General features: G+C 43.0%; 1 protein-coding gene across 5 annotated transcripts in view; it reads right to left on the minus strand.

Moving 5' to 3' along the window:
* Nucleotides 1-823: 823 nt before the first annotated feature.
* CCDC181 (coiled-coil domain containing 181) overlaps nt 824-16184 on the minus strand; it is a 25430-nt gene continuing 10069 nt past the window's right edge. For 3 of the 5 annotated variants that reach the window (XM_006029449.3, XM_006029451.3, XM_025210912.1), the window contains exons 2-6: nt 13554-13710; nt 6170-7138; nt 3962-4108; nt 3118-3272; nt 824-1990 (exon numbers count right to left, since the gene is read on the minus strand). In XM_006029449.3, the coding sequence (XP_006029511.1) occupies nt 1828-1990; nt 3118-3272; nt 3962-4108; nt 6170-7138; nt 13554-13710 (1591 nt within the window). In that variant the 3' untranslated portion in view covers nt 824-1827. Of the gene's footprint in view, nt 1991-3117; nt 3273-3961; nt 4109-6169; nt 7139-13553; nt 13711-16184 lie in introns of those variants that run through there. The other 2 variants (XM_025210913.1, XM_025210914.1) reach the window with 2 other exon arrangements.

A 16184-nucleotide genomic window follows, 5' to 3' on the forward strand; every position in this document is an offset into this window, starting at 1 on the left:
GCAAGGCGCCCGCCATTTTGGTGGCCATGGCAACACCGCACTCCCTCCTGCACTGGGTCTGCCTGCTGGGCTGCAGAGGTAGCTCCTGCCTGGTGCTGGTCCAGCAAAGCTGCAGCCCTGTACACCACTGTGGGCACAGAAATCTGAAGGGCATATGACCCCCGCCAATACATTGCCTAGGCATTGCTATGCCCATACACCTCCTGCCCCAGGCCTAGGGACAGTGGGTCACAAATGAGGGGCACCGGCAAGGCTGGGATGGGGGGGCTGTAGGTCAGGAGTGAGGCACCAGCAGTCGAGGCTGTGGGGCAGGAGTGAGGGGCACCATCAGGGCTGGGAGGGGAGGGGGAGCCGTGGGTTGGGAGTAAGGTGCAATGGCATAAGCAGGGGCATCACACTGGCATAGCAGGGCTGCACAGCACCATAAAGCAGCTGGGGGGAGAGCTGCAGCTGGACACATCCTGGTGACTGAAGGGAGCAGGGGAGCTCTGATTTTCCATTGTAAAAAAAAAATCAAAATCAAACATCAAAATATACCGCTATTTAGGATTCATTTTATTATAATGACTGAAGCACTGGTAGGCTTCCCAAATTGCTTTAAAACTAAATATATCAATAAAATATTTGTGCTCAACTGATTGTTTTATTTCTCTCTCTCTCTCTCCCTTTCTATATATCTATATATATATCCATATCTGTCTATAGTGGCATTTCATATTAATTGTGGGGAGAAATGGGGATTTTGTGTTTTTTTTTAAATCAGAGAATTTGGAGTTTGTTAACATAGAAATTGCAGATAAGTAATGACACCTACAGACACAACTTGTAAAAAGATTTAATAGATCTCTTAACATGGTTACATTAGGCTCCTGACTCTCAGGAGTAACAACTTACTCACTGAGCAATCCCATTATTTCAGTGGGACCACCCTTGGAGTACATTAGCCTCTAATTCAACCCCCTATTAGACTCTGGCCCTTTAAAGGCTTTTAGAATAGAAGACTTTCCGCCAGTTAACACAGGTTCAGATTTTTTTCAAAACCCTTACAAATACTGAGAATTAAATGGTTGTCCTGAATCTGTTGGAACACCCAACACGTTCTAAGGAGGTCAACAATAATAGCCAATCTTTCTACTTAAGTTGATGGTACACATGGTCCACTGCAGCTCCCAGATATAGGATTTTAATTCTACATTTTAAGATCTTAATGTTAGAAAATAACTGGAGTCTCAGCAAATTGAGCCTAAAAAGTTGTTTGTAAAGATACTCTCAAACTCACTTAACAGATTTGCTTTAAAAGTTCTCACACAAGACTGTTCCACAGGCAAACAATCATCATAATTGAAGGCTGGTCTTCTGTCAGTCTCTCCATCAAATGACAGATGAGCATTCAGCACCAGCTGAAGCACATGTGTAGTCTTTAAGAGCAGCTGCAAACAGCACTGCATTCATCCATAAATTATTAATACTTCATATTTTGTACACTGCATCCCTCATTAAAGGATCCATTAGACATTAAGACCAAACACGTATTTAAATATACATATATATGAATTTACACTTGCCACAGCAATAAAGACATTTATTCTCACTTGGGCTCTATAGGACCAAGAAGACCCCTGAGTCATATGCACAACAAAATCAGGTTTGTCATTTCAAATTCAAAATAAATAAGTAGTAAATATCCCTGTCAGTTAAAAGATCCCTTAAAAGCTATTATTTAAAGAGCTTTAAAATACCAGAGAGAGACAGCAACTGCAAAGAACCACTCAAGCCATGAAAGGGTAAGAGCCAACACCAACAATTATCTGTGGACACATCAAACCTTCAGCTATAATGGTCAGTGAAACGGAAGGATTTAGGTTCAGAAATGGTACACATGATATTCTGGATTTGTTTTGCTCTTCTGGCTTCTAACCTAAGGTGCCTTGATCGTTCCTTGGCAGCCAGTTCTTCTGCACGCTTTTCCTTCCTCTTTCTTTTTAACCATCTGTGGAGAAACAAACACATTTGGAAACACTGACTGAGTGGCTGTAAGCTCTCTGCCTCTTTCATTACTTGCTGCTCTCACTTCCTGTACTCATGGTAGGACCACACTTCTCTTAAATAATTTGGGCTGCAATATGACCAATTAACTAAAGCCATCTTGGCCCTTAGTAAATAGGCTACATTTAGGAATTAACTGTTTGCTGGAATACGAACATGAAGAATACTACCAGATAGGTCAATAAGGGTGCTTGAGCAGTAAGAGGGCCAGGGGGCAAAAGGACTTTTGCCTAAAGCAATTTCAGTCCCATTTAGACAAATCTTCACTGATATCCAGCTACGTTTCTTGTGTAACTTCTGCTAATGGATCTCTCCCTGACTTGGAAGTCATGCAAGAAGTGGCAATATTAGAAAAAGCACCGGGGAGGGCACAAATTAGACATTAAACTATTTAAAGCATTTGTGGGACTTATTGCTAGGTGAAAAAAAAAATCACTCTGCACAATACTGTGTGCCTTGACTAAAGACGTATTATACAGCATATAGCATACAGCATATTATAGTGGTATTTTTAAATAAAAACTACATCCATAAGCACTTCTGAAAGTTAAATAGTGACAGAAAGGGAGAAACTGGCACAAAATAGAAGAGAAGTTTTAAACAGAGATTTGGAATGAAAAACAGCATCAATGAGGTAGAGACAAAGCAAGGTTGTTCCAAGGTGTAGGAGGACACAAACATCCATGAGAAGCAGGAACAGAGATGGTGCTGGTTTTCAAGTCTTTGTAGAAATTCTCCTCTTTCCCCCACCCAGTAGCATAACTAAGAGTGTACAACCAAGGTACAAGCCCTGGGTGCCCACTAAAAGTGGGCACAAGAATGACACCACCTGGGTCACTGCCACCCTCCAGAGCACAGAACCTGGTTGTTATGCCTCTGCCCCTACCTACTATAATATAGTATATTATTCAACTATATTACTCCCCTCAAACATTGTAGATTATGATTTGTATAAAGACAAAGACTTTACAAATGAAGCTGCATTGTAAAGTATTTGCAATGTTAGCAGCTGACCAATACAATTTTCAGGTATTTTTGTTTCCTAGGCTACAACAAGGAGCTCTGACTCACTCTCTAAAGGCTCTGTCACAGTCCTCTGTTCTTGGAAAGAAGTTCACGGACTGTTCCTGGTGTTTCAAAAATTCCATCTGTTTTTCTTTCAGGTGTTCTTGGTGCTTTTTTTTAAGCCATAACTTAAAAGCTTCCTCTGGATTTCTGTCCTCCTGCTATTTAAAGAAAAATTATAAGTCACTAACCAGGCTTTTTGTCTTTAAAATTAACATGTACTACAGTAATGCCTTAAAGTTCTCTAGCATCTTCCTTCTGGAGGTATAAAACATACTTTATGAGCAAGCTTAAACACACAAGACCAGTGAATCCTTGACAGAATGTGTATATGAACAAACACTTGAAAAACAATATACTTTAAGCACAGTACAGCAGCCTCAAAGCCCCATTGGCCATTGCCACAACGCAGGAGAAATTCAGAGCAAGGCATTTGCGCCCCAAGCTTTTGGTCACATACTAGGGATTCGTTTTCACTGCAAACGAAGATGACTACAAATGCTACAGAAGATGCTTCAAACACTTGTTTCTGGCCATAATTTACTCTAAGGCTTCAGGTAAATTATTATCATGTTAAAAGACATCATGAAGTGTCCTTCTGCCAGTGATTCCTAGTGCCATAAGGGTTGCAAGCACAGCATGTTGCATGATGTAAGTTCTTCCCATTAAACCAGAGCAATCCTGGATATTCAAGAAACCTAAGTATTTAAGTGAAAATAACAAAACAAGAAGTATTTCTTGCCATGCAAGTTTTCATAATGCTGGGCTGAACGAAATGGGTATACAGTTCCGTTTTTAGTTAACCAGTTACCCTGACCTAGACTTCTAGGGTAGGGAGGTTCTTTCTTACTCTACTGTTCAAGTCTTCCATTTCTTTTGCACGCTGAATTCGCTTTTCTTCTTGCACTTGTCCTTTTTTCTTCTGCAACCAAGCTCTAAAGACCATCTCATTCTCTCTTCTCTTCTGCTCCTCTTGTTCTCTCTTCTGTGCTTCTTCCTTGTATGAAATTAAGAGTTGAATAAAGTCAAAACCTTTGACACCTGTGAAGGGTTTCCACATCATAGTGGGCGAATGTAAACACAAGCAGCCTGAATTATATCTGCCTTGCTCAAAAAATAAAATTCTGGGGGAAATACACATACACAAATACAGCATCAAGTCAGTACTATCTTCAGGGGGGAAAAACAGCCTTAAGCACATCTGTGAGTGCCCTTGTGATTGAAGTTATAGTCAGACGTTTTCTTTCAACCCCCTGCTTTATCCCACTAACCATTTCCATAAAAATGTCCATGCTTTGTTTCAACTTACAGGAGTTTCAGCAGAAAGAGGTCATAGTTACCTTAAGCAAGACCTACCCAATGGCACTTTCATATTTAAAATCAGCTTCACTGACCTGTTTTTGAAGCCACTTAGAACACTAGAATAGACTGCCTAGACAAGTTGTAGAGACTGTCACTGGAGGTGTCTAACTACATGTTGGACAGCCACTAGTTGGAGATGATCTAGGCACAGCTGTGCCTATATTCTACTATGGATATTTTAGATGCTTTTGGGCTTTGCTAGATGCTGCAAGGGCTGGGAGGGCTGTGGGTGCAGTGGGTGTTGGCTTCAGTCAGGGCTGGTGATTTTGACTGGTGTGTGTCAGCACTCCTGTTAGGACTTAAAGCCAGAGGTTTCTGGCTACAGGGTTTTGCCCTACCACTCAGGGTCAGATCATTTGGGATCAAGAAGGAATTTTACCCCATGGTCAGATTGGTATGGACTATGAGAGTTTTTGCTTTCCTCTTGTAGCAGGGGATGTGGCCCTCTGCCTGGGATCCCTCGATCATATATTAACCCTTTTACAGAAACAGGACATTGGCTGCCATGGTCCCCCTGCTTTACCTGTGGCAGGTTAGGATGTTATGTATTGTTTTGTGTCAGGGTTGTATAGATGGATTTCTACAGGATGGTTTAGATAGGGCAAGGGGTTGGACTAGGTACCCTATGGAGGCCCCTTCCAGCCCTACTTCTCTATGATTCTATTTCCCCCCCAGCCAACATGGACCCAAAAAATCAAAAGGTCTGTAAGTTTGTTTAGACTGTTGACATTAGTCTATAACAGCAATGTCTGCAGCACGTTGTCGAGGGGGTTGTGTCTGTGCATTTAATTATGAAGGCACTGGTGGCTTGGCATTCCCCTGAGTCAGGAAGTGAACTGCTTCAGAAAAGTAGGACACAGCCTGACAAGCACATGATGATAGCAGTTCTGGCATGCAAAGGACAGCATGCAGAATTTTAGATGTATAAGTAACATTATTGGTAAGAACCGGGTACTTAAGTACTCAAGTGCCTAAAGAGGTCAGTGGGAGTCTGTGGATCACAGTCTTGGACACAGGTGCCAAAATTCCACCAACATGGCATTGTAGGTGCAATAGTGCTGTTTTGAACCTAGCCCATATTGTACACTTGCTTCTCAGCTAGCATTTGAGTCCACAACATTCAACTGCATGGAGCCCTCTAATATTTGAATGAAAGCTGTTATTCCTGTAGCTGTAAAACAGTAGTAAGCAGTCACCACATTTATAGATCAGATAATCAGGAAGCTATAAAACACAAGCAGAATCAGAAGGTTCCCCATACTTACACCTGTTAAAGTAATATTGATTTTAAAAGCATGGATCTTGGAACCAGAAGTTCTACTCCCATCTCTTCAAGCAGAAGACATTAGTACTCCTCTTCATTTCATATATCTTATCATTAATTTTGGCATCAGAAAACTACTCATGGAGGAAGAAAGGGGTCCCTTTACAAAACAGGCCACTAGTCACATAACTGTGGGGGTTGGAAGGGAGAGGTGACCGGGGCAGCAGTCCCAGGTGCCAGTTTGGTGGGGGGTACAAAAATAACAGCTGCTGTTAACAAGGCTAATATTATGCAGTACCCCACAGCACCCTTAAAAAGATCCTGACGTGCCCAGACTGAGAATCACTGAGCTAGACAGACAACTGTTCTTATCCAGTATGGCACTTATGTTCTTACATCAATAAGACCCACTTATCTCCTTTGTACTCTCACCTCTTTCCTTAGTTTCTCCTTCTTTTGTTCTATCTGTTTTTGTAGCTCTTTTTGCCTGGGCGAAAGGCAGTAGGTGGAGCTTCTCAAAGGTACATTGTCCGCAGACTGTACCCTGTGGGGAGTCTTCCCCCTTCCCACATTCTTTGCAATGCTAGTGGCTGATTTTGGACGACACTTAGGATTAGGTGGTGGCTTAGGGAAATACACACAATGTTCCCCTACAGGAGAGAAAGAATTTACTCCCCGTTGTGCTACAGACTCTTCCTTTGTTCGAGCAGGGGTGCCAAAAGCAGCAGGGTGAGAAGACCTGGGAGAGGTAGGCTGAGTTTCAATGTCTGTGAAAGAAACACTTATTGGGGGCAAAAAGCCCTGGCTCTCAATATCACGTAAACTCAGGAGTTCAAATTTTCCATCTTTCTCTACTAGGATCTTGCCATCCTTGTGCTCCTCATCCTTGCCCTCAAGTGAAGGAGCCTTGCCTTCCTGTCCTGGTTCATTAGAAATGTACAACTGAGATAGCCCAACTAAAATCTTCCCTTCACTTTCAGGATCGCTGTTGTGTGCTTCTGCATCTTCCAGAGGGGGAACTTCTAGATCTACTAGTTTCTCCTTGAATTTTAGTTTACGTTCTCTATTTTCATCCACAGGTGCTTGGTTCTCCAGGAGCTTGTTGGCGGTTTCAATCTTTTCCAGGATGTAGCGTTTTATTTCTTCATCTTCCTCATCCAGTTCCTCCTGGTTTTCCAGCTTGGACTCCTGGATGGAGCTTTCACTGTCACTGTCAGATGTAAGGTCTAGCTGCTGAACTTCTGGTGTGGCTTCCAGGTATTTTTTGTTTGTTGGACTCTCCTTCAGATCTATGTCAGGCTCAGAAAGCTGATCTATAGATTCTTCTTTTTCCTTACTATCATCACTTTCCTCACAGTCTTCCAATTCTTTATCAATTTTTGTTTCAATATCTTCTTCTTTCTAATCAGGATTTGTAAAAGGACAGAAAGTTTTGACTTTAAAATTATATAAAGAAATTTCTCATCTAAAATTACAATTGAAAACATTAATAAAGTCATAATATTAAAATATCCAATGTTAATGTATCATTAAGATTAACATGTTAAGTGCATAAAAACTGGGAAGCTTACTGTTAACATTCCCATAGAAACTAAACTAAACGCACCCTATGGAGCCTGTTCATTAAATGGACACACAACATGGGAAAGTATCTGCTGCTCCAATACTAAGGCTGTACTGAGTTCCCATTACAAGCTTGATTTTAGCAATCTCATATACAATACACAAATAGTAGACTAAGCCTCAAAATTGGCATGCCAAGTCTGTGATCAATGTAGAATTTTTCTCCATGCTTGAAATAAAATAGGACAAAGAATTCAAATGGAGTAAGAAACAGATTGAATGAAAACAAGTAAATGAAAAGAGTAGGAAGAGAGAAGTACAGATCTATTATTTAACAGGGTAAATCAGCAAATTACAGATTATACAGAGAAGACAAAAAAAAGAACAGGTTAAAGAGATTTCAATTACAAAGATACTTAGTTGACTAAGGCACTTAAGGAACTGGCTGAAGTAGTCTCTGAACAACTAGCAATCATCTTAGAATTCTTGGAAAATAAGGAGCATCCCTTAGGACTGGAGAGGCGCAAACTACTCATCTTAAAAAAAAAAAAAAAAAAAAAAGAAAGGAGAGGATGGAGCGTCCCACAGGAGTGCAGGGGGTCCATCCATGTGCTCAGCGGCAAACCAGGAAGTGGACCAGAAGTACTTCCAGTCCACTTCCGGGTCTGCCAGGGAGCACACTGGGGGGGAGCACATCTGCCTGGCTCAGCGATTGACCACAGGGGGACCCTGGGTACCCCTCACCCAGACCGAGGAGGCACCAGTCACTGAGCTGGGGGAGGTGTGCTCCCTGGCAGATCCAGAAGTAGACCGGAACTGCTTCTAGTCCACTTCCCGGTGTGCTGCTGAGCACACTGGGGATCCCCCCACACTCCTGTCGGACACTCCATGTGCTCCAGCATCGCAGCATTCATGAGCCACCTGCTACCTAGAGGTACATAGAAAAAACATTTAAGCTGTGTCTATGTCCAAATCTCCGAATCTTTCCGAATTGATTCAGAGATTAAAGGGTCCTCTGATTTGATTTGGATTCAGAGATTCGGCCGCCGAATCTCCGTCAAATCGAATCAGGGACTGAAGCCTCTCGTGGCCCTAACATTTATCTAATTTCCTTCTTTAACAGGATAACTGGCTTAGTAGATGAAAGGAAATTCAGTGAAGGGGATATATGCTGACTTTAGTAATGCTTTCAGCACTGCCACACATGGCTTTTTCATAAACACGGTAAAGAAAAATATCTAGATGAAATCAGCATAAAAGGTGGCAAAACAGCTTGAAAAACTATTCTCTGTAGCTAATTCACTATCAACATGGGAAGGCATTTCAATTGAGGACCCATGGGGTTCTTTCTTGGGCTCATTTCTCTTCAGTACTTTCACTAGTAAAATGGGTGACAGAACAGAATGTAGGCTTATAAAATTTGCTGAAAGCACCAGCAACTGTCTTGGAGACGCAGAATCAGAATTAAAAATGATTTTGACAAGATGAAGAGCTGATCCAAAAAAATAAACAAGAAAAAAATTCAATAAAGACAAGTGTGGAATCCCATACTTAAGAAGGATCAATCCAGTGTACAAATACAGAATGAGGAATATTTAGTTAGGCTTCAATATGAAAGAAAAAGATGTGGGAGTTATATTGGACCACAAGTAAAGATGAATTATCCACAATGTGATGCTCCTTATTTAGGAAGGCATTCACAGGAGTGTGTCCCATGTAAAAAAATAGGAAGCACAATATTGCGTCCTTGGCACTGATAAGGCCTCAGCTGGAACACTGTCCCATGGTGGGGCATCACACTTCAGAAAAAGCAGGCAAACCAGAATGAATCCAGAAAATAATAATACCAATAATGGGTTTAGGAAACATGATCTCTGACGAAAGGTTAAAAGCATTTTTTTTAATCTAGAAAAAGAGGAAGAAAAAGGGAAATCATAACAGCTTTCCAGTAGAAAAAAGGTCGTTATAGGGTGGGTCTACACGTGTGCTTTAATGCACAGTAGCCTATTTTACTGTGCATTAAAGTAGCACTGTAGCAAGGACCCAGCCAAGCCCTACACTTACCAGGACAATGACTGCCGGAGTGCTGTGCAGGTGGCTTACTCCCGGTCAGCCCCGAAGAAAAGCAGGGAGCCCATGGCCAACAGCACGCTCCTCTGAGCTTCCGCTTCCTGGGTGAGATGGGCTGCTGGTGAGCAGCATGCTCTCCATAGGCACATTCCCTGAGCCAGAGTAAGAGCTGGAAGTTGGGCTCTACATGGGCCTGGGACCCATCCCAAGAAGAGGGCAAGCAGCTACCACCACTGGTGCCACCTAGGGCCCAGAAGCCACAGTTGCAGGAACTGATGAGCCCTTCTGAGTCTCTCAGCACCTAGTGGTGGCTGCAAGACACGTTGGGGCAGGCAGGTATTCCTGCATAAGGTTGGAACTTCCTGCATAAGGCAGCACAAGCCTCAGAAGTGGGAAAACACTGGCATAGACATTGGTCCATGTATCATCCCTCCACCAGAACCAAGGACCTATGACCAAAGACCAGTTTGACACCGGCTCTCCCTGCAGAACCCTGACCATTACACAGCTGCTGGAGGTCAGGTGCCTTTAGGGGCCTTATAGAGGTTCATAATACCCATAGCCCCAAGCTACCCAGAAGGTGATGGCCATGCTCCAGCAGACTCAATTAATCAAGTCTGCTTCGACACACTGGAATTCCAGCACATCAGATCAGCCTCCGTACTCATATATAGGTGCCTGGAGGTAGTAAAATTTACTGCGCATTAGCAAAAGTGCATTAATGCATGTGTAGATGCAACCATAAAGTGTTAGACCTTATAGAGACAGCAACTAATTGTTCTCTGTTGCTCCAATAGCCATCAAGAAAGACCAGAAGAAATCAGATTTATTTGGAACAAAGAAACTTTAGTTTGGCAACTAGGAAAAACTTCCTATTTGAGTGGTGAAACACTGGAAAAGGATACCTGAGGTACTAGGGAATCTTTATCACTGGAAAGCAGCTTAGACAAACATCTGACAGGAGTAGTCTAAATCAGCAGTCAGCAAGGTTTTGGGGCTGCAAGCCAGATCAACTTGGCTCAGGTCCCAGTCTAGCCAGTGCTTCTGGCCTGCCCTGCTGCTGCTGCTTCTCCCCATCACCCAGCTGCAGCACATCATATGCAGAACTCCCCCTACCTGGGGGCAACGTGAGCAAAGGCTCCCTAGCCGGATATAATGGCTCCATGGACTGAATCTGGCCCATGGGCCACATCTTGCCAACCCCCAGGACTCAGTACTCGGACCAGTACTCTTTAATATATTCATAAATGATCTGGATTCAGGTGTCAGAAGCAGACTGGCTAAGTTCGCAGATGACACCAAATTATGGGAAAGCGCGGTCATTCTAGAGGATAGGCTGGTGATTCAGGCCAACCTGCACAGGCTCGCAAGGTGGGCAGATAAAAACCTGATGGCATTCAACACAGAGAAATGCAAGGTGCTCCACCTCGGGAGAAAAAACCCACATCATACTTACAGGCTCATAAGTGCTATACCACAAGATGAACATAAGCTACCAATGTGATGCCACAGCCAGCAAAGCAAATAAAACTCTGGCTTGCATCTACTGATGCAACTCAAGCAAGACCCAAGAAGTCATTCTCCTGCTTTACTCAGCCTTGGTGAAGCCGGAGCTGGAGTACTGCATCCAATTCTGGGCTCCACACTTTAGAAAGGATGTGGAGAAGCTTGAGAGAGTCCAGAGGAGAGCCACATGCATGATTAGAGGTCAAGAGAACAGGCCTTATGAGGAGAGGCTGAGAGGTATGGGACTCTTCAGCCTGGAGAAGCGAAGGCTCACAGGTGACTCGGTGGAAACTTATAAGTATATAAGGGATGTGCATCAGGAAGTGGGAGAATATCTGTTCACCAGAGCACCACAAGGGAAGACAAGGTCTAACAGTCACAAACTGCTAGAGGACCATTTTAGACTGGACATAAGGAAAAACTTCTTTATCATCGAGTCTCCAGACTCTGAAATAGACTCCCCCCAGAAGTGGTGCAAGCACATACTCTGGATACTTTTAAGAAACACCTGGATGCTCATCTTGCTGAGGTGATCTGACCCCAACTGACTTCTTGCCCCTTGGGCAGGGGGCTGGACCAGATGATCACACAAGATCCCTTCCAGCCCTAATGTCTATGAAAGTCTTCATTTTTTTCATTATGTAACAAATGTTGAAAGAAAAAAAATCTCTTTATTAAATGTATACAATCAAAATCAAGGGCAAAGAGCTAAATTTGAAGTAATACACAATAATGTTATATATGCATTCATGCCTATGGAGGAAGTATGATCTGCATTATTTGATGCCAGGATCATGGATCAGCCTTTGAGAGTTGCAACCAGTTTTCCATTCTAAGCCATATTTCTGAACTCTTGTAAATTTATTAAAATAACCACATTATCTTAAAACCCTAGTTGTCAAGAAAAATGTTTGAAGACATGGACACATGCTTTTTGGACTCCAGCGATGGTATACATAGATCTGAAACGTAAGTTCACTCACAACTGTCTACAGTGCGAATGATCCTCATATTCCATAGTGAGAGAATGAAAAATCAAACAAGCAAAATAGATTTGTTTAGTCTTCTTTTTTTTTTTAACTTATCCAAGATACTGTCTATAATATGTATAGACATTAATTAAATATATATATAAAAAAATATACACCTTACGTTGTTGGAATCTTTATGACTATTTGGACAATCTTAACTCTGAATCTTTTGGGGATTTTTTGCCATTAAGCTTATAGATTATTTTTTCATCAAGTTGAAAATAGTCCCAAGTAACAACATTAATTTTTTTTTCTGTTTCTGTATAAAATATACTACTTCTATATCTGGGACAGAAGTTCAATAAACCAATTTAACCTGAATTAGCTAAATCTGATACTACATCCATCCAGGCTTATCTTAAACCAGTTCTGGACATTTTGAAGGCAATTTACATGCATTGAACTTCTGTTGTGCTGCAGACTTGAACTGGTTTCCAATCACTTGGTTTTTGTGTAATTTCTGTCCCTAGCTTTAGGATGCAAACCTACTTGCATAAGTGAGGACCCACTGAAAAATCTAACTTCACTGTATATGCCCCACCTTAATAGAATGTATGGATTCAATCTTTAATTAGCAAGATGTAAGAGTCCAGGCATTTTAAAATCAACAAGATTACAGCTTGACAAGAAAAGAAACAGGAAATAGGACAGGAGGAAGATGGTGACTGAAAAAGGGATGATTGACTGATGTATACTCCTTTCTCTTGCACAGTACACATTAGAACCAACATGAATAAGAAAAGAAGTGAAAGGGAAACGACAATAATAATCAAATCCCATAGGTAATGTCTATAATACACTACCTATGGGGCAGGGGTGAACAAAAAAACCAAACAGGAGATGAACAAAAACAGGAGACTTTGAAAAAGCAGAGCAGGATGTCTTTCCCACCTATACTGCACTGAATACAAAACAGTAGACCATAGCTATTTAAAGGTGTTTGACACAAAAAACTTATTATGGAGCTAAGAAGTTAATCCTATTTTGAAGGCCATGCCTTCTATTCAAACTGCTGGCTGAGTCTTTACCAGCAGTGATGATGTGGAAGAGTAGAGGCTGCAAAAAGGACCAGCAATAAAGGAAGCTGGCATTCCTATGGCAGAGAGTTTTTACACAGAAACAGGAAAAAGTAGCTATTGTTTCTGTTGTCTCAGACCTTCTTCCCAAGCAATGAGAGCAGCAGCAGAAAAAGGAAAGAAGAACAGTGAGGAAGGTGCACGAGCAGCACCAATCATACTAAATCCGAGCCAAACTGTCAAATAATGAATTTTCAGAGCCAATTTCCATTTTGGTGCTCCACAAACCCACTTCATACAATTTGGAACAAACCAAAGCGTGAGTAGAAAATTGATCTAAGACAACATAAAAATAAAACCATGATGCTTAAAAGTACCCACCTTAGAAATAGTAGTAGTATTTCTTGATCCAAGCATATTCCCTTATTCCAGGGAATAAGGGATTTCCTATTTCATAAAAGGGATGACTAGACTAACTGACAAAGCTATAGTTCACTGTATTCCTAAACAAGGTCCCCTTCCCAGTTCATGTTCCAACAAATTTAAATAAATGCTTCAAATCAAACTGTGTAATTCAAACTGTTCAAAACTCCATGCAAGCTACAAAATAATTAGCATTTTCTTTAATACCTCTGTTTCACCAAGGCTTGACATTTCTTCTTCATTAATTAGCCACTCAAGGTCATTTTCAAAATCATCCTCATATTCTCCATTTTCTGCTGAATCACCAGCATCTGTAGAGTCACCAGAGTCTGTCTTCTCGCTCATTTTGGCTCTGTGTTTAACGCTACAATAAGGGAAAAAACACTGTTTTAAGACTTCAATGGATGTAGAAAAAGGCAACGTTGATTCCTATGGGATATAGGTAAGAAGGTGGGCAGTACCAATATAATCACTTAGACTCTTCTATTGTACTCAAGAACATAAAAATTATAAGCACATTTTAATCCCTTCTAAGACACGGAAGTACTTCCACCACAATTTCTAAAATGGGGTTTGATGTACAGAAAAGTAAGGTAATTCACTCAGTCTTACAGCAAGCAACTCCCAGAGCAAAAAGAACAACCACGGATTTCCCAACATCTAGTCTTCTCTTTTAATCACTAGATCTTTCCTGAATGCATATTTACAGGACTGATGCCTCTTTGTGCTCCCATTCCAATGTTCCAATGGTTTAAAACAATTCTTATGCATTAAAATTAACAAAAGGAAAGAGCTGGAACGTTCAATCCCAAAGTCCTTTCACTGCTTGCAACAGAGCACATTATCTAAGTTTTACATGAAAATATTAAAAATGAGAAAGTCCAGAGGCATAAGACCCTTGACAGGAAAATCCTATGGAAGTCAAAGAGAGTTCTGAACACAGAACAAAATCAGAGTCTAGGGGTGTGTCCAGACAAGCGTGCACATGCGGTTTGTGGCACTGCAGACCCATCTGCGGCACTGCAAACCACATGCAGGGCGCATGCAAGCATTTGCCATGGTGCTGATTTGCAGCACAGAGGGTTTTTCTGACACTGGGAAATCCTGGTGTCAAAAAAACCTGTGCCCAAAAAAAACCAGATCAGCGCATGTGGCAGCAGCGTGCACCGCCCGAAACTGGAGCCTGGATAGCCAGAGCCACACTTCAGCTACTGACCAGGCTCTGTGCCCCTGAATCACCACTCCTGGAGCCCTGGGAGGTCCCTAGGGCCCCAGATAAGTCTCCCCTACCAGACCCAGGGCAGCATGCCATGCACCATAGCACATATGCACAGGCATTCCCCAGGGACAAGTAGGAGCGATACAACTACGTGCCGCTGCTATTTGTCTCCGGGAAAACACATGTGCATGCTTGTCTGGACACACCCTAGATGACCATTTCATATTTTTAAAATGTATATCAAAGCAAATAAAGGAATGCATTAATCTGAACAGTACTCATGAAAAGAAGATGGGTTACCTGTAAGGGTGCACCAATAGAGAATTTTTGGTCTGATACCGATGGCCAAATTTTAACGAGCCATATCGGCTGATACCGATATGCAGCCGAGCAGCTTTTAGAGCAACGTCCAGCTGGTAAGTCTGTTGTGGGGGGGAGGGGAGGGAAGGGGTGTGGAGGGGGGCAGATTGAGAACCCCACAGTGAGGGAGGGAGTGGGGCAGGGGCAAGCACTGCACATCCGAGGTGGAGCAGAGGAGCACGTGGGGCGGGGATGGCAGCTCCTACCAGTGCATGCACCCTGGGAGGGCATGGGGTTGTGCTAGGGGTGTGCAAAGCAGGCTGTATTAATTCAATTTGGATTTGACCCAATTTAGGGGACAATGATTCAATTCGCTAATTTGGATCACTGCCCCGATTCAATTCGGCCAAATCCAAATCTGAAGATTCCATTCCGATTCAGAGAATCAACGATTCAGCCATAGACACAGCTTTAAATGTTTTTCCTACATACCTCGGGGTACCAGGCACGGCTTGTGAATGCTGAGATGGTGGGGTGGATGGAGCATCTCACACGAGCATGGGGGGGCCCCCCCACATGCTCGGCAGTGGACCCGGAAGAGGACTGGAATTACTTCCAGTCCACTTTTGGGTCCACTGCTGAGCATGTGGGGGACCCCCTTTGCCCCCCCCACCCCGGCTCAGCAATCGGCCATGGGGGGACCCTGGGAGCCCCCACAGACCCAGGAGGCACCAGTCTCCAAGCTGGAGGGGGGTGTCCCTTATACACTCCACAGTGGACCCAGAAGTGGACTGGAAATACTCCAGGTCCACCACCGAGTGCACTGGGGACCACCCCTATGCTCCTGTGGGATGCTCCATCTGCCCCACCATCTCAGCATTCACGAGCTGCCTAGTACCTTGAGGTATGTAGAAAAAACATACAAAGCTGTGTCTGTCCGAATCATCGAATTTCTCCAAATCGAATTGGAGACTTCCGATTTGATTCGAAGAAATTAATGGGTCTCCTGATTTGATTTGGATTTGGAGATTCAGCCGCCAAATCCAGCTGAATCTCTGCTGAATTGAATCAGCGACTGAAGTTTCGCACTGCCCTAGTGTGTGCCCCCTGGGTCTGCACACAGGGAGAGGGTGGGCTGCCACTGCAGGCTGGGACCGGGGCAGCACCAAGCTCTTCCCAGTAGGCGGCTGGGCCGGGCTGTGCTCAGGGCGGGCAGCGGCAGCATTAGTAAAGGGGTTACGAGGGTGTCTTCAGCCACCCCAAAATTCACCGTAGCCCCCCCAACCCTCCCTCCCAGCTCCGCCACTGCCCACCCTGAG

The sequence above is a fragment of the Alligator sinensis genome, unplaced genomic scaffold, assembly GCF_000455745.1.
Source record: "Alligator sinensis unplaced genomic scaffold, ASM45574v1 scaffold327_1, whole genome shotgun sequence".
Lineage (NCBI taxonomy): Eukaryota > Metazoa > Chordata > Crocodylia > Alligatoridae > Alligator > Alligator sinensis.